Raw genomic sequence first — 23,845 nt, 5'->3', positions numbered from 1 at the left:
ATTCCAAAACGCGCCAGCTCATAATCCAATCCATTATCCTCTCTCGGTTGGATTACGCCAGTGTCCTTCTTTTAGGCGCCAACAAAGCAGAAATAGCAAGGCTACAAAGGGTACAGAATTCAGCGGCTAGGGCTGTAGTGGGTCTTCCCAGGAGGTGCTCCGTTAGAGCTACCATACAAAGACTTCACTGACTCACGGTTAAATCTAGAATTCACTTCAAGACCCTCACCACTGCTTTTAAAATTCTCAAAACTGAAGGCCCTGAACTCCTTTGACCGCTTTTAGTACCTTACACTCCACAACGCAAGCTGCGGTCCTTAGGTCAACATCTGGTAGTTGTTCCTCGAACTAAACTCTGTCGTGTTGGGGGCCGCTCTTTCAGAGTTTTGGGAGCGAAACTCTGGAATTCCCTGCCACCTAACATTCGCTGCCTGGACAATCTGTCCGCCTTCAGGAAGGCAATTAAAACCCATCTGTTCCCACCGTCCTAAGCCATTTGTATCTTTCTCCCCCTCCAATCAGTTGGTTATTTTATGGTTCTCAGCGCCGGGACGCCTCGTTGCTGGGGCAGCTGTCGCGCTCAATCAAACTCATAACATAACATAACATAACTAAGAACTGGTCGTTCTTACAGTGCTTTACAGGAGTTCTTCGGACGAAATCAAAACAAAGCAGCGGGGATTTCCCAGGTTGCTGAAGGCTTGGATTTGTTTAAGAACTCGGTGTGCTTTCTAGGGGGCTGGAGGAATAGGCTTGCTTAATGTGACAGCATGCGCTATGACTGAATTATGAAAAGGGTTTCTATGCCGTTGCAGGGATATTATTGATTTATAACCGGACAAGGGCAAAGAATAGGATATTGATTCAGGTACCTAGATAAAACACACTACACGAATTTATGTCCATAATTACTAAACTAAGCAATAGTAAACATATCTAACGGTGCATGTGTATACCGATCCACCCCAAAATACATTATTTTGCATCTGAAATGGTATATGCGAAATACACGAAAATGAGTATAGGTACTGTATGCTTTCAAGCAGTGTAATCATTCATTGAAAGGGATGCACATATATATCAGCATGAATGATTTGCGAAAATTACACATGAAATGGCTCTTAATACAGAAAAGAAAAGTGCGAGACCATTCCATCACATATAAATACAGTTTCTTGTAAATATGCTAGAGGTTGAGGTAATATATTGTCTCTATAGTTCCTAAAAATAGAAGCTCTGTTCTCTAAGAATAGTTCTACTTTAAGCAGATGATGAGTGCCAAAAAAGAGTAAATATTTTGAAATCGGGGAAAAAATAGTTTCGTTTTCAAGGGAAGAAGTCAAAACAGTTCCAAATATTTTCAGAAGCTTTTGTTTTTCAAAGCTGAAGGCCAAATTCAGAGTTCAGGGAACGCTGAGTGCTCATTTGCTTAAATGTTTATTCTCTCTGTTCGGGGGAGAACATCATTTCAGACAGACTTTCAAAAAAGCAGTTTACCGCTTCAGGTGAAAGTTCGACCAAGTTGGAAAATGCAGCAACTGTGCAGTCGTGAGAATGATTGCTATCATCGATTACATGATCAGCAGTGCTCACAGAAGGTCGTACCTGGTTGATGTTGCTCTCATCTTGCACTTCACTACCCTTCAATCGCAGTGGTGAAGTCTCAACGAATGCCGTCATCAGGATGGGTAACCGCTGGGGGCAGCACGATGCATGAGCCTTTACTGGACTTAGCAAAGTATCTGTATCCAATGGTACTTCTGATTGTAGTGTAAGACAGACGTCTAACACGCATTCTTCTCCGCACAGCATACATCTTAGCACAGGTAAGATACAGTTCTGCCAGATGGGTCTGAATGAAAGAAACCAGGTCATATTCAGATCTCTTAGCCGGGCTTATCCACGGACTTTAGTTATGCGGTCCCGATAGCGTATTGCTAGGTTCGTTTCTTCCATTGTTGCTGGAGTTCTGTCTGTGACATGGCTTGCCATAACGAAGCAGGAGTATCAAAAATAAAATGCCTGCTACGAGTCCCAACAGAAGTGGAAGGCCGCCTAACAGTGAATGGACAAAATTAGGAAAGAATCCCAGGACTGCTTTGAAAGGTGTCAACAGTCCCGAAAAAATTGTCTTAAATACACTCGCGATACCATTCGTATCAGAAATGTTTAAGATTTCATTTAGCATTTCTGCGAAGTGTAGGGGGCAATTTGTTGATAAAAGGTTATGTATCTCTGCCATTGTCCTTGCAATTTGGAGATCATACGTTTCTTTTGATGACGTCAAGTGCACTGGCATCTGTAGAAGAACAGACTTCATTCTGCTTAATGTATCAATTCGAATAGAAGAGATTTTCAAACTGGGCCAAATTTTTCCCTCCCTGTCTGGAGTGTCGTTGGGATACAATACTTGCTCACAGCAAGTGACCCTGGACGTTACGCTTACGAGATAAGCTTTCCCTGGCACCAGGCCACAACATCTGTGGTCCACTATTAGAATGTAGCTCCCGTTAGAAAGCCGTCTAAAGAATGGCTCTATTCGAGTTGCAGGTGTGCCAAGCTGGTGACATGAAAGGTTATTTGAAGTCCCCTCACAGGCCCCATGTAGATTTATACCCTGACACAGAAGTGTACCACTTAGTGATTTTTCACAATTATCACCACTAAGAAATACATTCTGTCCTTTTTCACTATAACATGTGTGAGTGTAAGGTAATTTCCATGATGACTTGATGTATCCTTTACCCAACCTTTCATACTGGCCTGCCTGTATATACTGTTGGCAGTATCGAAATTGGAAAGTGGTAATCGGAATAGTTATTATCCCGTGTATTATCCATTCAATGACAGGTCGTTCTGACATTGTCAATGGTAATCTCTCAAGTTTTTCAATGCTCAGAATTGTATATTCTGCTCCCTTTTGTGCCAAGCTGATTTGTATATCAGTAAGGTTAAAGATAGAGAACAGTGACGTTGTGTTGATTAAACGCCAAGGCACGTAGCCTGAACGCAGATTTTGTAACGTCCAGCCAAGCTGTACAATAGAACGCAATTGGGACTGACCATGTTGTAACATTAGCATGTCCTGTTCTATTATATCGATTGCAGATGATAAAATACTGTCCAGTGAATATATTCTGGAAGACAGAGTCATTAACCCATTGTCCACAACAGAAAGTGATTTTTCCAAATTAATACGGTCAATTTCCCGTATTTTCTCTGCTGTTTTAATTTGAGTTTCTTTCCAAACTTTGTTATAAGCTGCATATATAGAGGCCGCTATGAAACGTAATGAAATCACGCAAGTCAGCACCTTCTTTAAGTAAAGTTAAGTGTTGCTTAATTTCTGCCAGTGTGGACGTATGCAGCCATTCAAGGCATAGTTTGCCCACACTGTATGTTGTTACAATCCCTGGATGTTGTCTCTGGGAGTATCTAGGGTCTGGCCTGGTCAATTTGAACCCCTGTATTTTGTTCTGGAATCTATCTTGACAGTTATTTGTGTCTGTGGGCCAGATCAACCATTTCTTCCAATCAGGATGTGTTCTGTTTTGGTTAAAAATATGGGATACGTCTATCTCAGCATCTGTAGTGCTATTACTGTCAGGTGTTGGCTTTGGAATAGACGGTTTGTTTAAGTCTTTAATTTTGGCTAGGCCAAGACAGGTTGTTTGTTGAATTGTGTCATTCAAAAATATAATTTGTTATGGAATCATGCAGTCTCTGAATAATGATTCTATACCTCCAACTTGCCAGTCTTTAGTACCCCAGATTGTTTTCGTTTCAATGTTATTTTTCCAAAAATCAAAACCAAATGTATTCATTTTTTCATAAAATGATTCTGAATAGATTAATTTTGTATTTGTTAGCATGGTTTTCATTCCTGTCTTATTTAACAATTTGAAATAACATGTTTCTGCTTCACTTGTGTTAAACCCTGAGAAGTATGGGAATTTCTCATAGAATGTTTTTGAACTACCTTTTGGTGGAGTTGCACAATGTTCCCATTGATTATCATTTAAAACATTTCTAGGCTGAGCAGATTTATGCAAATAATGGTTACCATAGTGGTTGTAGCAGTACATCTGATCATAATTTGATGAACCCTGTAAATAATCATGTTCTGTAAATTTTGCTGACATAACTAAGTCTGACATCATATCATTAATACTTTTCAAAGTCCCAATCATCAGAGAATGTACTCGGTTTTACAAAGTCACTTAATGAAACCTTAAATTGATGAGGATACTTCAAGAGCTCGACCGGGCCATATATCTCGTACTCTGTTCTGTCCCATGCTACCCCACCGGGTAATGGACTGGCTGTGAAGTTTACTGAAGAAAGTTCTCTTTTCTCGATGTGTGAAGACTTGTGTGGCTTTAGGACCAGGTTGATGTTCTGGCTTGCTGTGTTCATTGTAACATATTTTCCCTCAATGAAGTGTCCCAAGCATAGCACCATGATGAGCCAAAGCAGGAGGAAAAGTACACCTAGCACCACCCAAAATTCAATCCATGGAGAAATCAGATAGGTTTCTTTTAGTCGATGAAAGAGTTCTTTAGTCTTGTCTTTAAAAGTTGTTGTTGTCGTTGGCTGTTCCTCAGGTTCGCTCGGATCCTCAGAAAAGTCATCGAAGTTGATGAAGTAGCCTGACGCAGTTCTGTCAATTATTGGAATTGCTTCTGGATTTTTCCTTGTTTTATTAGCATAGTCTGTGGCTACATCGTTGTAGACAGGTGTTTCTTGACGAATTGTTGTAATTTGGGTTTCAAGAGGCATAAGTTCCATGGCTTTGTTGCATAGTCCTTGTTGATTCACTGTAGGTTTATCAAATGTGATTAGTCTCTCAGTTTGAACCTCTTGATTTGTAGCAAACTTTGGTGTTCTGCTACTTCTTGGGAGTCCACTTGGCCTACTACTTATTATTGGCCACATGATTGCGGTTTAACCAGGTCGATGGATACAACTCGGTTCTCCTTTTTACCAGCAAGGGGCAGTAGTACAACTGATCTTGTTCCGTTGATAGCTAAGACAGGTACTGCTTTTCTGTAAGAAGGCCCAAATTCCTTCTTCACCGCGATTTTCTCTCTGACCAGATCCCCAATCTTTGGAATCCAGACAGGCCTTGCTGGGACAGGTGGTTTCTCTTCAGTGGCTGTTGGCTGTTGTTTCAACTTTATGTTGCTCAGGTCTTTTCTTGTTTCATTTAAGTCCTGCAAAATAGCCAAACGATCTTTGATATCAAAGCATTTTCTTTCTGCCACTGAAGTTTGACTATCGAGGTCCTGGATATGCATTCTAGTCCCGAACAATAGTTCGTACGGACTGAAACCTTTTAGAGAATTTCTTGGCAGATTGTTAAGACTACGTTGGACACTTATTAAATGTTTGACCCACCCAACACCCGAACCTAATACCTTTGCCGTTATAGATTGCTTTATGTCTCGGTTTTTTCTTTCCACCATCCCATTTCCCTCAGGAAGGAAGTGATAAGATTCCCGCAATGCAATGCCCATGCTGGTCACGTCCTCCTCATAAGCTCGAGAGCTAAAAGCAGGACCCTGGTCAGAGTGTAGCATGCCAATTGCGTCTATGCCGCTATAGTCTCACAAATCTTTTTATAACAGTTCAGACGTCAGCCGAGAGCTCGGGTCTACATTTTAAGTGAAAATAGTCTTAAATAATATTAATGGGAAGCATTATTTCTGGGTTTTGCATATAGATAGCATTTTCCTATCTAAGCGAAGGGCCATGGCAATACACCGGCCGGTTCGCCACTGCGATCTCTGTTACAGTCTTGGCAGTTTATTGCGAATTTGTGATGTTGCAGGCTCATTCCTGGCCACCAGTATATTGATTGTAATTCTTTCAGAGATTCCTTAATCTTAAGGTGTCTTAGACCCTCACCCATATGTGCGTCTGCCACTAATAGGTTTCTCCTGTTCGTGTTTGGAATCACTCTATCCCCCACTCCAGGGATTTGAGCAAAAGGAACGGAGTTTGCATCGATTACGTATGTATAATTGAGTGGATAGTTGACAGGTAGTGCTGAACAGTCGCCTTTTGATGACGTTTTTACCGCCAGCATCGTTTCCCGTTCTACGTATTTTCCTGAACGCTTTTTTGTAGCTACGGAAGCCGGCTTAGTTGCTTCCGCTGTGGCTGTCTCAGCCAATGAATTCCCTGAAACGTGAACGCCATCACGTTCATGACTCAATGAATGTATCACCTGAGTCTTTGGTAGTTCTTTCTGAAAAAGAACTACTTGTTCCCAAAGCGATTTTTGCTTTATTGTGGCACCTGTGTCATCTTTGTAATCGTTTTGAACCCATTTCTGCAAGTCGTTATTGTATGATTTGACGCAGTAATATGAATCGCACACTATTAGTGTCGGGAATTCGAGATCCGCATTATCTAGCGCCATTTTTAACGCTATTACTTCAGTTTGTTTATCTGAATTGTTTTCTACAGAGTGTAATTTTGTTACCAAAGGTCTCAATTTACCTCCGCGCCACACGTATTTAACAATCTCGCATGTGGCGTTATAGGCTTGTTTTCCCCAAACTGAGGGTTGTGCATGTCCGTCTGTATATATTACACAGGCGTACTGTTGTATGGGCAGAATGTCGATTGGCAGAGGATATTCTCTTTCATATTCTAGATTTTTTAATTTTTTCATTTCCGGGTCAAAATAGTATTTCACTTTGTATGTAGCAAGAGAATTTTCCCATTGTATCCATTTTGGATTTAATGCCACAGTAGGTAAATTACATGGGCTTGTTAATGCCTCAAAGGCTGATTCTGCTGTTCTAACAGTAATCTGTCTGCCGTCAGCTTGGTCTCTTTCTTTTGCTACAGCTGTTTGAACCGCATTTACAATGTTTTCCTTAATGCTGAATGTTTTTTCAGCTTCTGTGTACAAATGTGATTTGTATGCTATTGGTACCTTTTCTCCCTCTTTAGAGGTTAGGTACATGAATCAGCATCTTCCTGGGATGACTCGGATTACAGGGTTGCGAGTGTTATCGCGTGTTTGCAATTTTGTTTCAGCTAACATGTCCGTTTGCAATGATCTCAAAATTTCTGTGTGTTTTTGAGTCCAATTGATTGTTTTAAAATCTGGTTTTATTAGTTCATAGAGAGGTTTAACCCTCTCTGCATAATTTAGAATGTAAGTTCTTCCGAAATTCAGGAAACCTAGAATTGATTGTAAGTTTTTCAGCGTTCTTGGTGCTTGGATTACAGCACAGTTCTCTAAGAAATTGTCTGCCAGGCTTTTGCCTTCACTTGATAATTCATATCCTAAAAACAGGACAGTTAGATGGGCAATTCGTGACTTTTTAAAGTTGAATTTGTAACCCTCTGCTGCGAACCCAAGTATTATGGTGTTCACTCTTTTCAAGTGAGTATCCAAGTCATCATCTGTTAGATAGATGTCATCGACATAAGATAATGCCTCATCATCATACATTTGTAGTAACTCTGTTACTCTTGCTGAGAATAATCCTGGGCTGTTCTTGAACCCCTGTGGGAGTCAACAGAATTTTTTCTGCGAACCCATTATTGAGAAAGCGGTCAAATACCTGCTTTCAGGTGCTATATTTTGACAAAAGAATCCATTAGAGATGTCTAATGTTGTTTTGTATTTTTTGCGCACGATGTTATTCATTAGTGCTGCACTGTGTGAGTTTTGTACTGCAAAGGTTTTGCAACATGAGTTAAGGTGTCTGTAGTCCAAAACTAGACGATATGAATCGTCTGGCTTGGAGACAGGAAACAAAGGGTTATTCATTTGTGAGGTGCATGTTTCAATCACCCCCTGGTATTCAAGTTGATCCAAGATCTCCCTGACCTGTTTTTTAGCTTCTTGCTTAATTGGGTACTGCCTTTGTGCAGTTGGTTGATTTTTCAACTGGATTTTGTGAGGAGGAGAGTCCTCATCCCATCCAACATGGTTTTTATATAATGCAGGAGCTTGGGCTACTGCCCACTTTCTTGCAAGTGTATATTTTTTATGAATTGAAATGTGGTTTGAGAAGGCAGGCATAATCATTTCTTCGCCATGAGGGCACTCCCTGACAAACTCTGGTGGCCAGTCCTTTTCAGCTAAAAGGATGTCATAGCCTTTTGAGAGGTTATCCCAAGATAGACCCCTTATTTTCCTAGTCTTATCTCCCTCTATACGTAATGTTATTTCGTATATTTTATGAGGTTTGCTAACTCTGGTGTCTGCAGTTTCCACCTGAATGTATTCATTCGTGTCCACTGTCTCCAGATGATTCATCAGGATCTTGCGAGCTATGCTCACTTCTGCTGCGCTGTCTAGCATTGTCTGAGCCCATTCTCCGTTTTTCAGTTGTGTCCTCAGGATCCTCGGCATGTTTGACTACTTTAATGCTGGCTACCTTCTTTTTTGGAAATTGTAATTTTTTACTTTGATGAGCAGGTTCCTTGTCTTTGGACTTGACGTGCTCTTCCCTGTGTTCTGACCATCCTCTTCTTTCCGATTTCTGCGAGGAAGTCTGAAAAGATCGAGAGGGACGTGTATCAATATCTTGATATCTATCAGGTTTCTTCAAATTATCCCTATTTCTAAGGTTGTTTCCTTTCTCAGAGGGCTCCCTCTGGGGAGACTTGTGTCCTTGGTCCGGAGATCTTTTTCTCCGCCGAGGAGACCTTCCTCTGGACTGGAATCTTTTTTCTTTGGGAGTGGATTGTTTATTTCCATCCCAGCTCTTTTTAGGAGTGTTTAGATTATTTTTAATAAATATCTTTTCAGGATTTTCAGTTAGTTGGGGTTTTACTGGTTTCCCACCCAAACTATCTCTTCCTAGCTCTTCATAGGATTTTTCTATGATTCTGGCAAGTTCAAATGGCTGTTCTGCTATATCTGTTTCTTTCAATTTCTGGCGGATCGCCACAGATGCTGCTTTTCCTTTTATATTAGATAATAATAAAGCTGAGACCTGTTTGAAGTCTTTCAGTAATTTCATACCCAGAGTTAAAGCAGGTTCTGGACCGTATTCATTTTGAATTTGTCTTAGCACATCGGGTATTACCGCCATGGACGGAACACCATGTGTTTTTGTGTAAATGGAAGCAAAGACTGTGCCCCAAGTGTCACAGTCCTCCACATGTGGTGCGATCCCCATTGGAAGGCAGATAGTCAGAATTCTGTGTTTCTCAGTAGGGGTAGTATCCGGAAATACTGCCTCTATTTGAGTGATTTTTTGTGCTAACCAGAATGGAATTTGTTCCCGTTTTGCGGGTATTTTACCCAGACATGACTGTATGTTCTGTGGTGTAATTTTGTTTGTGTTCCCCTGATGAGGGGTCAGCTGTGGAATGTTAATAGCTGGTTGGACTGTTGAAGTCCGCATTACATATTGGACTAATTGTCTATGTATTTTAATCAGTTGTTTTAACTGTACCAAAAGTTCTGGTATTGACATTTTTTCAATGTCGGGGTGTGGTGTGTAGCTGGCTAGAACCGGCCACATTGCTCCTGGTCTACCTAGTGGACCGAGCCTGGTGATGTGATTATTATGTTTTAGGGCGCCTTTAAACCAGAGCAGGTGCTCTTGGTATTTTAATGGGATTTCCACCTCCTCGAAAGGAGTGTAGATATCCGGTGGTTCCTCTATTTTGTAATAGTGGAATTCATGTGTGACAGCGTTTGTTGCTGGAAAGTTTATCCATGAATAGAATACCTCTGTCTGCCGATATTCATGTGCCTCAATTACGAATATGACTGTACCACCTCTCGATGTTAGTCCATTTTCTATAAGTTTAAGAGTTATAGTTTTTCTTATGCTGACCGGGATGAGTATTGCACCCGGGTCTTGCTGTAGGAGACTTGTGTCTTCCGCTAGGAGTTGGGCTGCTATTCTAGCTGCCTCCCTTTCTTCTTCATTGTCTGACATTTTACTGACAAGAAAGTTTTTTGTTGCAGATTAAGTTTTCAAGGAAACCAAGATTAGGTGCACAATATTTTGGAACACTGTATCCTTCAACGTTGAATAAACCAAAAACTATACATAGAAATCTCTCTCTACTAAGTTCCGGCGGATTTTAACCTTTTACCCACTCCAGACGTCTTTGGAGTATTTACGGGAGAAAGGGTCTGTGTGAAAAAGCACGACTGAGTTACTCTAACGTCTTGCGTTAGATTTATCGCCTTACCAAACGTTGGGCGCCATGTAGTGTAGTTCCTATAGTCCCAATAGGCTCTGCGCATTGGAATAATATCTTCAGTAGTGTAGACGTAGGACTGAGGTTAACTAGGACTCTACTGACTATATTAGACTTAAGTTTTGTGCCAGCTAGCTCAGAGTTCACTAGAAACTTTCTCGAATAAGCGAGGAGGAGTTTAACCTCCCTGGATAGACAAGAAGGGATTTAGTTTCTGACAACCATAAAACATGACAACTTTGCTCTCCCTGAATAAGAGTGTATCTCTAGAGTCGTGTGAAAACAAAAGACAGTTATTTCACTCAGTCAAAGGTGCGTACTTAGTTTCACCAGATTGCAGAGAAAAGGAGAGACGGGCGTTTTCAATAAAAGGTGTTATTTATTGAGCAGTCTCTTTCCTCATACAAGAGAAATGAATTGCTACAATTGCAATACTTATAGTTAAGTAAAGGGCATACAGTAAAAGCAGGATTATGAAATAATACTGTAAAAGCATTGATATGGTTTCTTAGCCATATGATACTTTAAAATGGATAAAATAGATACATACATATATACATTGACTAATCGTACTCAACTGGTGCTTCTAACTACGCCACCCCGGTGTACCTGACCTAAGCCTAATACGTGGGAAGGAGTAAGTAAGTAGCAGTTTAAGTTAAGTTTGTATTGCCAAGAATCTGACTCAAGAATTTTCTGTAAGGGTTTAGTCAGTTCAGTACCTGGGTATTAGAAGGCAGGAGGTCTGGTATCTCTCTCTCAGGACTCGGTATCCCAGTCACCCGCAAGGGTAGGCTGGAAACGCCGGAGGCTGGATTTCTCAGCAGGAGAAAAGACAGCGTCTTTCTCAGCATGTCAAAAGGGAGGGGCCTCGCATCAGCTGGGCTCTCGGGCAAGTAGTAGCTGCTCCAGATTCATCACCACCGTGTGTTTGCTTAAGGCAACGTTGGTATATTTATACCTGAAAGGTGCCGGGTTTGACGTAAGGCTGGACATAAGACGTCAATAAAAATGTCACTAAGAACTGGTCGTTCTTACAGTGCTTTACAGGAGTTCTTTGGACGAAATCAAAACAAAGCAGCGGGGATTTCCCAGGTTGCTGGAGGCTTGGATTTGTTTAAGAACTCGGTGTGCTTTCTAGGGGGCTGGAGGAATAGGCTTGCCTAATGTGACAGCATGCGCTATGTCTGAATTATGAAAAGGGTTTCTATGCCATTGCAGGGATATTATTGATTTATAACCGGACAAGGGCAAAGAATAGGATATTGATTCAGGTACCTAGATAAAACACACTACAATAGTAGTAATCATATTATAGGACAGCTCCAGGCGGGTACGTAATGCCAACTGCTTTCTTACCCTCTCCCCATTTTCATAAATTTTATTCTGGTTTGTCTGAAAAGTCTCTGCTGCTATCTGGGTAAGCCGTCTATTAAGCTCTGTTTTAAGAACTAACATTTTGCGCAAAGTGGTTCCACCATCTTCACCCCGCATTTTTAAGGTGGTATGTTCTTCTTCTGCTTTAGCCAATTCGCGCATATGTTGATGGTTGACATTATCTTGTTCTTTCTTGCGTTTGGCTATAAAGCTGATTGTCTCTCCCCTAAGGGCGGGCTTAAAGCAATCCCACACTACTCCCCTAGATGCGCTGTATCGATTACAATCAAAGAATCCCTGGGTCCAGGCAGTTATGTATTCTATATATTCTCTATTAGCCAATAGTTTTCTATCAAATGACCAATTAGAACGAGGCCTGTTGAAATTGGCTATATTGATTGTGAGGATCAGTGAGTTATGGTCTGAGATTGTCTTTGGACATTTAAGAATTTCTACTTGAGTAGAGTAATCCCTAGTTGTCAATATATAATCGATCCTCACATACTTATTGTGGGGATAGGAAAAATATGTGTACCCGGGGTCTGATTGATGTTTATAATCCCAAATATCTATTAGATTATAACTACTCCTCAGCTGATTAAAAGCTCTAAAAACGTTCGGTTTACGGCCGTGAATGTGTCTTGTTTCTGCATATTCCCTATAGACCCTAGGGTAAACATTAAAGTACCCACAAATAATCAATGTTCTAGGCCAAGAGGCCAACTCTAATTCCAACTCTTCAAATATGTGTGGATCGTCCTGATTAGAGCCATATACTGAGCAGATAGTAATACCCAGCTTTAGTTCTATGATAGCCCACTTTCCCAGAGTATCAACCACCTTACGTGTAGCTTGTCCAAGGAATGTTTTGGCTAAGATGGCTACCCCACGGGTTTTGGATGTTTGCCTTGTGGATGCGAGCAGATTGTACCCGGCAACCCTTAATAAATCCCTTTTGACCCCAGGCAGGTGAGTCTCTTGTAGACAGAGTACATCATAGGAGCTTTGTCTAATTATTTAATATAAACGGGCCCTTTTACCCCTATCGTTAAGTCCTGCCACATTCCAGAAGCATAGTTTCAATCTCCCCATTATGGTTTCTTTTTGATTGAAACATATATGATAAATGCTCTTCTCATCTTAACAGTTGACACCAAAATGTCAATCTTGTGTATGTTTTCCAGCCAGTCTATTCTTATTGTACATTTGAAGTTGCTTTTTTAAAATGTTTTTCCCCCTGCCTTCCCCCCCACCACCCCCTCCTCCTGCCCTACCCTCCCACCCCCCAACCCAACACCCAAAATGAGGCATTCAGACTCCATCAGAGTCTGTTGTGATGGATATGCGTCTCCTAACCAGTGCTTAAATTTAATACACATACCACAGTAAACTTGCAGATAGGGTACACTATATATATATATATGTATATATTTTTATTTTTATACACATAAGTGCGTGCGGATTAGACCTAAACCCCCGTATTACCTATTTTCTCCATCTACTCCCCAAATGACTTATACATGCTACGGCGTGTATTTATAATAATTGTCAAAACTTATTAGTTCTGCTCATGCTCGTGTTCTAGTTGAGCCCATCAAGATATTCTTTCGCATTAATCTCTGAGATAAAGAATTTCATTTGACCCCCATATATTACTTTGAGTCAAGCAGGATTATTGAGGTATGCTTGCGCCTCCTTTTCTTGGAAAGGTTTAATCAACTGGTGGAGCCTCCACCTCCTTTTAACGGGGCCGTGGCAGAAATCCGGGCGCACAAAATAAGAGATCGTGCCATTAGCACGTCTAGCTTCAGGTCTAGCTTTCTCAAATATTGCTTGTCTGAGGAGAAAGTTTCCAAAGTAAACGAGAATAGCCCGTGGGTACCCCCCAGGTTTCACTGGATGTGTTAGGGTAAGGGGAACGCGATGGGCAAGCTGAATTTCCGTGTCCTAATTCCAGCTTACCAGCTCAGGCAAAGAGTCACGGAGAAGCTGTACCACATATGAACGAACATATTTTTCCTCTGCTGCTTCTGGAACACCCAGTATGCTTAGGTTGTTTGTTCGTAGGCGGTTTTCGAAATCCTCCAGCTTCCATCTGACATCCGCCAGTTCAGCCTCATGAGATTCGACCTGCTCATGCGTCGTGGCAATCTCCGATTCGTTGATAACAATTCGGGACTCCACCTCCGTTATTCGATCACCAAACTTATTGACGGTTCTCGTAAATTTACATACCACCCCTTGCACTTTGCGTAGAGCTGCTTGGGCTTTGTGCCCATCTTGGGATGTCTCTTCGCGGTGCATGGCAATGGCTTGGAGCACAGTGTCAAGTGTTGGTATAGCTGGATTCGAATGTACTGAGTAGTTGGAGTGCTGTGGGACACTCGTCGAGCCAGATGGAGTAGCGAGCTGAGTCGATGGAGTATAGTCCCATGTTAGTTCTGCTGCTCTATGATGGCTCTTTTCCGCTTCAGGACAGTTTCTGGACCCCCCTTGGGATCAGCCAATTTTACGCCATCATCACTTTCATCCGTTAGATCGGTATCGGCCTCATCAGACCATTCAAGTTCGTCCAAAAATTAAAAAAAGTCACTGGGGTCTTTATCCTGTTCAGCATCGGCATCAGCCCTCTCTAGGCTAGCCAGGTTTAGTACATTCGTTTTACTAGTGCCCATCGCTGTTCTAGCCTCAGTTAGACTAGATTGAGGCGCCAGAGGCTCTTCTATCACTGCCTGATGCCCGTTAGTCTCTCCAATTCCGGCACCGGCTCTTGCCCTATTGTACATGCTGGATCTATGCGCATAATAGCCCCCCCCCCCTTCGTAACCAACATTAGCCCCAGAGTCAATGTCAAGCAGAGAGTCTGAAATAATATTCTTATCCATTGCTATCATCGAGGGGAACAATGAGGGGGACATACCTGCCACGATGTTATGTTGTGCCATTAAACCCAGGTTCGCATTTAGCTCAGGTATCACATTGTTGGCCTCAGGACATGCTAATTCAGGCCCCCCGGGACGCCGGTAATACCTGGAGCATCGGGAGTGCTGACTGCTGCAGCAGAATGTTCGTCAGTAGGCTCCGCGGCGGGGGCTTGCACAGCCGGATCTCCTGCCTTGCTCTTTCCCCCGTGATCCGGAAGGAGTTTTGCTGGAGTTTTCCGGAGTAGGTCGACCACCGATGGGCCGGTCACACTCCCCTTCCTTGTTATTGCTCCTCCATGCTTTGGAGTTCTGGAGCTTGAGGCCGCTTCTGATGTTGTTCCGCTGCCTTGCTTGCCAACCGGCTCACCAACTTATCGCTGAGCCAGTCTTGCAGCTCTAGCCTTGGCAGCGGCCAGTGCCGCCGCATTCTTTGGAGCCATGTTATTGTCCCCGTCGACCCTCCACTCGGGACTCACAGCGAGGTATGCTTTGTTCTTTGCTTCGACATGTACTTTTAAATCTTTAGATCTCTCTCTCCTTAAATAGCGGAGCACTATGAGGTCAATCAGGTAACCTAGTGTCATTAGTTGACTTCTAGCTGGTTTCTTCCCGTCGGGGCTGGTCTCCGCTACCATCTCTACTCCTCTTTAAATTGTTAGTCTATATTGCTATAATGCCTGGATGTAGGAAATTCTAATACCATTCTTCAACATGTTTCACGGCAGGCAGCGGCCGGTCATTTCGGCTAAAATCCGCATAATCTGCTTTCCTTTTCCACCGAAGCACTGGTCCGAGCGCACAGCAGTCTCACATGGCCGCCATCTTGCCCAGGCAAAAAAAAATAATAGTTATTTTCTTTTGTGTGGGAAATTTGATATTATATTGTTTGTGTAAACATTACGGGCCTCATTATGAGGCAGTCGGACAAGCGTCTGACCGCCATTGTTTCGGTCACAAGACCGCCCGACAAGGGGTTGTGGTACCAACAGCCCAATCGCGATACGACCACCGTGCAGGCGGTCATAAAAATGCTGTTTACTATTGCGGCTGGTGCAGCGGTTCAGGAAAAGGGCTTCTGCACAAGCTGCAATAGTAAAAAGCATGTGTTGCCTGGCATACAGTGCATGGATGTTTGGGAGGACACCACATGTGCCCCCGAGGCACATAGAGGAGGTCTATGAGGGATGGGGGCCTTACCATGCAGGGACTGGGGGAGCAAAACTACAGGGGGGCCCAACATGAGCCCCCCCTCAGGCACAGAGGCAAGAAGTGGCCCTGTAGAGCCACCTTTGTAGTCTCACTGCCATCCTTTTTTATGGCAGTGTGACCACCATAAAAAGGGCGGTGGAGAGGCAACTCAAAATATGCCTAGAATTGTCGCTGCAGCATACCAACACATCTTGGCCTCGAACGACTGCCAGCCTGCCACAGGATCCTTGATCCGCTGCAGTAGCAGTGGTTCAGTTTTGATCTAACTGCCACACTTATAATATTGCAGGCAGTCCCACAGTGTGGCGGTGGCCGGATCGCCACCACGACTACGGTCTCATAAACAGGCCCTTAGCCATTAAGCTCTTCTCAATGAGCTTGCATAGAGGCACTCAAATGGTTACTCAACAATGAAAGGGAGTCCATGTGGGGAATTCTCATGGGAGTCAGTGAAATGTGTAGTTACTCTTGTCAGTTCTTGTCATCTCATTACCACATACTCTAGAGGTGATGTTTCTGTTGCTCATATCCCCACGTTTAAGGCGGATCACTGAAACAATATCGATGACACAAATATAGAACTACCACAATATCGACTAAAAAACTATAGAATGCAAAAATATCGAATCCCTATCTCCAAACAGGTAAGTACAAAAATATCACTGTAAAAAATATAGTTAGTCAAAATATCAATTTTTTTTAAATGCTTTAAAATATTTATAAATTAATGAAATAATAAATATAATTAACTTAAACATACTTAAAATACTTAACCTAAAAATTAATAAATAATTAATGTAAGTTACAAAACAATGAACATTCAATTTGATTTTTTAATACATATATATATATATGAACATAATATTAATAAAAAATATACAATGTTTTTACCGTAGGAGAGCGGGAGGGTAAAATTTACTATTACCGCTCCAGTGAGTGCAACAGTAGAGAAAGCGTTGGTTAGCGTAAGGGTAAAAATTACTATTCCCACTCCAGAGAGTGCAACAGTAGGGAAAGCGTTGGATAGCGTAGCGGTAAAAATTACTATTCCCACTCCAGAGAGTGCAACAGTAGGGAAAGCGTTGGATAGCGTAGGGGTAAAAATTACTATTCCCACTCCAGAGAGCGTAACAGTAGGGAAAGCGTTGGATAGCGCAGGGGTAAGAAATTACTATTCCCACTCCAATGAGTGCAACAGTAGGGAAAGCGTTGGATAGTGTAGGGGTAAAAATTACTATTCCCACTCCAGTGAGTGCAACAGTAGGGAAAGCGTTGGAAAGCGAGGGGTAAAAATTACTATTCTCACTCCAGAGAGTGCAACAGTAAGGAAAGTGTTGGATAGCGTAGGGGTAAAAATTACTATTCCCACTCCAGTGAGTGCAACAGTAGAGAAAGCGTTGGATAGCAGGGGGGGGGTAAAAATTACTATTCCCACTCCAGTGAGTGCAACAGTAGGGAAAGCGTTGGATAGCGTAGGGGTAAAAATTACTATTCCCACACCAGAGAGTGCAACATTAGGTAAAGCGGTGGATAGCGTAGGGGAAAAATTACTATGACCACTCCAGAGAGTGCAACAGTAGGGAAAGCGTTGGATAGCGTAGGGGTAAAAATTACAATTCCCACTCCAGAGAGTGCAACATTAGAGAAAGCGTTGGATAGCGTAGGGGTCAAAATGACTATTCCCACTCCAGAGAGTGCAACATTAGGGAACACGTTGGATAGCGTAGGGGTAAAAATTAGTCACATAGTACCACACTTGATTCCTGTGGCTCCACTGCGCACATTTCCCCGCCCTGTTCACTCATTATCCGATAAGACGTCACCCACCCCCTTTCACAACCCCTACACTTTAGTGAATGAGGGGCATATTACCAACCAATAGAGAGAATTTTTGTCTCTAACTTGTTTAGAGACAAAAATTATCGCCGCAAATCGGCGATTTTTATCGCAGGTAAACCTTGCTATTAGCAAGGTTTATCGCAAATGCGATAAAAAACGGCCGCAATGCATGAATATCGCTGAAAAGTCCGCGATATTCATGCATTATCGAGCAAATGCTCTTAGCCATGTTATCCACCTCCCATTGGATAACATGGCTAAGAACTGCTCCTGGGCAGGTGTTAGCTTTTGGAGATATTCGCGCTTAGCGCGAATATCTCCAAAAGTTGGTAATAGGAGATAGCGATGTTAGCGACTGTTTCCAGTCGCTAACATCTTGGCACGCCCACTTTGCATGTCATTAGTGATAAATATCACTGACATGCAAAGCGGGGCCCAAGATGGTCACTATCTCCTATTAGCTGTCGCTAACTGGTGTTAGCGACAGCTTGGTAATAGGGAGATAATTTTATCTCCGCTTTCTTGGCTTTTAAAGCCAAAAATGCGGAGATAAAGCCCCTTGATAATATACCCCTTTGTTTGGGAAACCACATGCCGTATATATTTGCTTCACCCTCATGCACCTGTTCATATTACACTCCCATTCCTGTCCCGTTGGGCCCCGCTTCCTGCTCCATTTCTGAAACATGTCTCTCCGTGCCACCATCAGGGCTAAATCCTACATCAGGTTGCTGCACCTGGCATTGTCAACCCACCGGCTTCAACTTCACTCCCATGTCAATTCCCTTGTGGGACTTAGCACCAAAGCCGTGCATGCAAGAAGTTGCCTGTTGGTGAACTTGAGGCTGAATTTGTGATTGTGTGCTCTAAGAACTGCTCCATATTGCCATGATCGAGTACATCTTACTGGCATTCAACTTAAGAACTAGCTTTCCCTCTGAGATCTTCATGGGAGGTATAAAACTGATACAGGTTAGAGGGAAATGTAGGCGTGATTAGTCATTTTCTATTGATGATCTGCAAGTGCCATCATGTTCCTAAGTCCAGACGTCTCAAGAGAAGAGAAAGTTAAGTGCTCCATTATTGTAATTTAGCTTTAAGCTTCATTTTTTTCTTCTACTTTGGTGGGGCATGCTCATTGATGTGGCATGTTGGTGTTGTTTTGCCCTGCTTGAATTGAACTACTATTGATGTTATTGTCAAGCATTTGAATGTTGGTGATGGTAAAGACCACAAAGATTACCACTCCATGTTCTGTATTAATGCCTTGTATTGGAGGCAGCATGTTTCTGCTATGAGGCTACAGGATGTGGTTTGCGGGGCGCTAATCGTGTTCAGCCCAAAAACGTAAGTGTCAGCTTCTCATATGGTTATGTACAGATAAAGTTCCTTGTAAGGTTCCAGGCTTTCAGGTGCAGGGTGAAAGTGGCAGCAACATGGTCCATTTACCCATCCTGAATGAAAAAGTATGTAATGGTCTAAGATGAAACCTTGTCCATTGCACAGGTGTAGCCTACTTCCGATGGGTTACAGCTGGCTTTATATTTGTTTATCATGGGTTGAATTACATTTCTGACTCCATATGCAAAGGTTCTGAAAAATTCAGCCTAGTCAAGTTGTGATTACAAAGCTATGCATGTTCTCTCAAGTGACTTATTAATCATATTCAGACATTATGAATATTACCATTTGACTGGTGACATGAATGATTTAAGCTTTTAAGGCAGGTCTAGTGTTCGTTTATGTTGTTAGTAGTCTATAAGACTATCTGGTCATGGCTCTCACAGGCAGGCATGACCCTCAGCTGGTGGAGCCTTCTAAACCTGTGTTTTCTAATACAGCCTCCAGTATGTTAGTAATCACGGTCATGAATACCCAAATGCCTTTCTTTAGAACGGGAATAATCATTCGACCATTTATCTGAGGAAAACACGCTAAACACCATTAAAATTCTCACATATTCCAATTATGAACTAGCTTGTGGCCTGTGATGGAAGGCAGCTGGATCCCAAGCTATTCTTCATGTCTGCCTGTTAGTACTGCATGTGATAACAAGGGAGGGATAATCTGGGCCTAAGTTGTAGCACACTGTATTACAGAGGTAACACCTCTGTTTTGTAAATTAAAGATGCCACTTATCACCTTCATATTGATTACCCAAGTCTCAGTGATCCTGGAGCTCTTTTAATTTGTCCTCAAGTGAAGTCCTCCTCGGGTATTGTCCTGTTATCTTTAAGGTCTTTAGTACCTGTCTTGGTGGGGGTACCAAACTTTTCTGATTGCTGTAACCTACTGGTCTCCTCAAAGTACTCAATGACTATATGTTATCCTGTTGGTGATTTCGTCCAATAGAACTTTCCCCCCAAATTTAGACCCGGACGAGCTGCCTCAAATTTGATGATACTTTCCTTATAAATATTTGTTTATCTTGGCATTGATATTGTACTAGAGATCTCTTGATTTGTAAAGCCCTTTGCTACACCTGAGGGGCTGACAAAAGACAACAAAAACGCCATACAACAAAGTGCAGCTATAAAAGTAATGCTATCTTATACCAAAAGGCATATTTATAAGTAGAATGGGTTTGTTTAAGCGAACTGTTCCAGTACTCGGATAATATGTAGAACAAAGATGGACTACAAGACAACATACTATGAACAAGTCATAAAAAACAATCAAAAAATAAAAACTGTTCATAGCAGGAGCATAAATTGACCTCTGAATACCATACAGTACCTTATAGGCCAAGGCTGCAAAATTCTGCCCAGATTCTGATACCACATATCCCAGGTTAAAGACAGGGCATAGGGGGTCTGTCTTTGTGTGATAGAGGCAGGTCTGCAGGTACTGGTTTGTAACTGACTCAACCAGATTGCGCCTGAAAAAGGAAAAGTCACAGGTTTATTATTTGGAATCATTGTTCTTCAAACATATTTTTTATGGAATTTTAGTACAGGAGGGGAAGGACCACAGTAGCACTTTAGTATACAAGCACGCTAATAGCATTCACAGTAGCCAATTACGAATGCCCTATGGCATCCTTCTAAACCATCCCTCCCCCAAACCTCCCCACCATCTTACAGTTGTCGATGTCTCCAACTATCATCTTGGAACCATCAAGTGAACTTAGTTTTCCCAAGGTCCCCAACAGCGCACTCCCAAAAGCCTTCACCACCCCATTTCCTTAGGAGAAAAGACCCAAGGGACCCAAAGCCCTTCATGTTGGTTGCAACATAAGCACTGGAGTGCCCTTGCAAAGATGGATCAGCAGTGGTCCTCAATGGAGCTGTGCGTCCCTTCGATTGCTAAGAACGGTGAACAACCTTTACAACGAAACTATTACAACGCACTACCATTACAACACGGTCATTACAACGCAAACCATTACAACGCATTGCGCTGGGGACGCTCTAGGATAGAGAATAAGTTTAATTTTCTATCCAACACCTTCCCTAGTGTCCACGGGGACTGGAGTTGGAATAGAAAATTATACTTACCACTATCCAGCACCTCTAAGCGCTATGCGTTGTAAAGGTTTGCGATGTAAAAACCGCGTTGTAAAGGCAGGCGTTGTAATAGCCTGCGTTGTAACGTCATACATCCGCTAAGAACTTTTTCCATGGCAAGCATTGATCACAGTCTGTGGAATCATTGGGCATCTGAAGGTTTTCTGCTTCCACCATTGAAAAAGGATTGCAAGCTTTACTGTCCCCAAAATTTGCACGGTACCATATCAGTGTGTTTTATATAGATATAATCACACTTATCTGATTTCAGCTCTACTAAAAATGCCCCTGGACCTAAATGGCAGAGTGAAGCCCAGTACCTCCCAAAGTGTTTTAGCCACCTGAATGGAAGGAGCTTAGGACAACTCCATCAGATGGTTGTATGTTCGAATCATGCACACATTTATCATGCATGCCTTTACAATGCTGTCTGAACCATTTAATACGCCTTTACAACGCATTCCTTTATTATGCAAGTCGTTACAACGACTTGCTTTAGGGAAAGCGCTGGACTTTGGAATAATATAATTTACTATTCCAACCCATCTGTGCAATAGTAGGGAAATTGTTGGATTTAATGTTCAACATCAGTCCAACAACTCTTTCCCTAACTCTTTCCCTAAGGCAAGTTATTGTAACAACTTGCGGGTTAAAGAAATGCATTGTACAGATTCTGGACCGCATTGTAAAGGCATAACGTGATTCGAGCAATGTTGTAAAGGCTGTTTCCCCTTTCAGATATTTATTTATTTATTAGGTTTTAGATAGCGGACATGACCCAGGCGGGTATCAGAGCGCTTTACAGGTGATACGAAGCAAGAAACATGCAAGAAAAACTTTGAGAAACAGCAAATTGTGGAAAGTAACCTCAAATGTCAAGACAACAAAAAAAGAATACATAAACAAGACAGATAATATAATACAAACATGATCTCAAAGGTGGCCGTTCTCTGGTGGCAGCATTTTGTATGCTTTAGAAGTTATACGGTGACCCTGGACCTAGCTTAAATTTCATCTCCACTTTCAGAATGAGATTAAAGAAGTTACTCTCTACAATAATTAGTTGACGTTGAAACAGATAAAAGATTCTTGGGAGCATATTTATTTGAATCATATTTATGCTGTATGTCCAGGATACGAGCAAACAGATCCAGGTGTTTTAGGTCCTTTTAATCACCTTCAAAATTCAGGGAAATTGTCATTGTATAGTTGGTGTCTGTTTTAATTCCTACATTTTAAAAATTAACAAGAGCCCACCATAAGGAAAATAAATTTTTTATGTCTTACATCATTTGAATCTGGGGTGTAAGAATGAATATTTCTGTTTTATCCATATTCATTTTGCATCCAGAAACTAACAAATATCATTGCAAGCTGTTTACTAATTTGGTCACGGATGATTCAGAGTCTCTCAATGAAACAGTGTTCGGCAAGTGGTTCTATGCGGAAAACTAGAGAGGACCTATTCATCAGTTCATTTAGTGATATTTTAGCCGTTGGATGGTCATAAATAGCCATGACCAAAGATTTGTAGTGTGGTCCAAAAACCATTATTCTCATCTCCTGTGTTGGGATGGAAAACCCCTCTCATGGTGATGGCCATGTACTCCTGCCCTGAGTGCCACAGCAGCAATCATCTCTGGATCACTGATGCTGATTTTTGTTGTTATGGGCGAACACTGATCATGCTTGTTGGCCATGACATAGGCCCGTCTCACAAATTGTGGTTTTGTTGGACTGGGTCGCCCAAAGACATACCCTCATAGTGGTGAAAGGGTATAGAGTCGAAATATGGAGTTTTTTATTTCGACTAGACATAATATCGAGTAAAAAATATAGAATGGACATAATATCGACTAGACATAATATAGACTACTAAAATATCGACTAGAACATTTTAATATCGAATAGAATGGACATAATATCGAATCAAAAATATAGAATGGACATAATATCGACTAGACATAATATAGACAACACAAATATCGAATTTTGGGTAAGTTAATATTAATGTTTATTTTTTGTGTAATATTATTCTGTAGCGGGTTGTGGGTTTATAGGGGAATAGGGTGGGAAGTAATTTAATTATAATTAATTAAATATGTTAATTAATTAATTGGTATTTATTTTGAATTAATTTTTAATTAATTATTAATTGGTAATTAATTAAAATGTAATTGGTAATTAATTTTAATTGATTAATTGTTAAATATTTTAATTTTAGTAATTTATTTTCTGTAGCGGGTTATGGGTTTTTAGGGGAATAGGGTGGGAAGTAATTTAATTATAATTAATTAAATATGTTAATTAATTAATTGGTATTTATTTTGAATTAATTGGTAATTAATTTTTAATTGATAATTAATTAATTGTTAATTGATAATTAATTTTAATTAATTGTTTAAGTCACAATTATGTGAATAATATTTTCTTTTCTTTAGCGGGTTGTGGGTTTATAGGGGAATAGGGTGGGAAGTAATTTAATTATAATTAATTAAATATGTTAATTAATTAATAGATTGGTATTTATTTTGAATAAATTGTCAATTAATTTTTAATTGGTAATTAATAATTGTTAATTGATAATTATATTTGATTATTTGATTAATTGATAATTATGCGAATAATATTATTTTATTTTTAGTAGCGGGTTGTGGGTTTATAGGGGAATAGGGTGGGAAGTAATTTAATATAATTAATTAAACATGATAATTAATTAATTGGTATTTATTTTAAATAATTTGTTAATTAATTTTTAATTGGTAATTAATTAATTATTAAGTGGTAATTAAAATGTAT

The 23,845-nt window shown here is 41.1% G+C and overlaps 1 protein-coding gene across 2 annotated transcripts in view; it reads right to left on the bottom strand.

The window, feature by feature from the left end:
* P2RX1 (purinergic receptor P2X 1) overlaps positions 1–23,845 on the bottom strand; it is a 483,889-nt gene that overhangs the window by 146,079 nt on the left and 313,965 nt on the right. For both annotated transcript variants that reach the window (XM_078679688.1, XM_078679689.1), the window contains one exon: positions 20,277–20,418. In XM_078679688.1, coding sequence (XP_078535814.1) covers positions 20,277–20,418 — 142 coding nt within the window. The remainder of the gene's footprint in view (positions 1–20,276; positions 20,419–23,845) is intronic.

The sequence above is a fragment of the Lissotriton helveticus genome, chromosome 3_1 (assembly GCF_964261635.1).
Source record: "Lissotriton helveticus chromosome 3_1, aLisHel1.1, whole genome shotgun sequence".
NCBI lineage: Eukaryota > Metazoa > Chordata > Amphibia > Caudata > Salamandridae > Lissotriton > Lissotriton helveticus.
The sequence above is the reverse complement of the archived record's forward strand: the minus strand, read 5'-3'. Positions and strand labels throughout refer to the sequence as shown.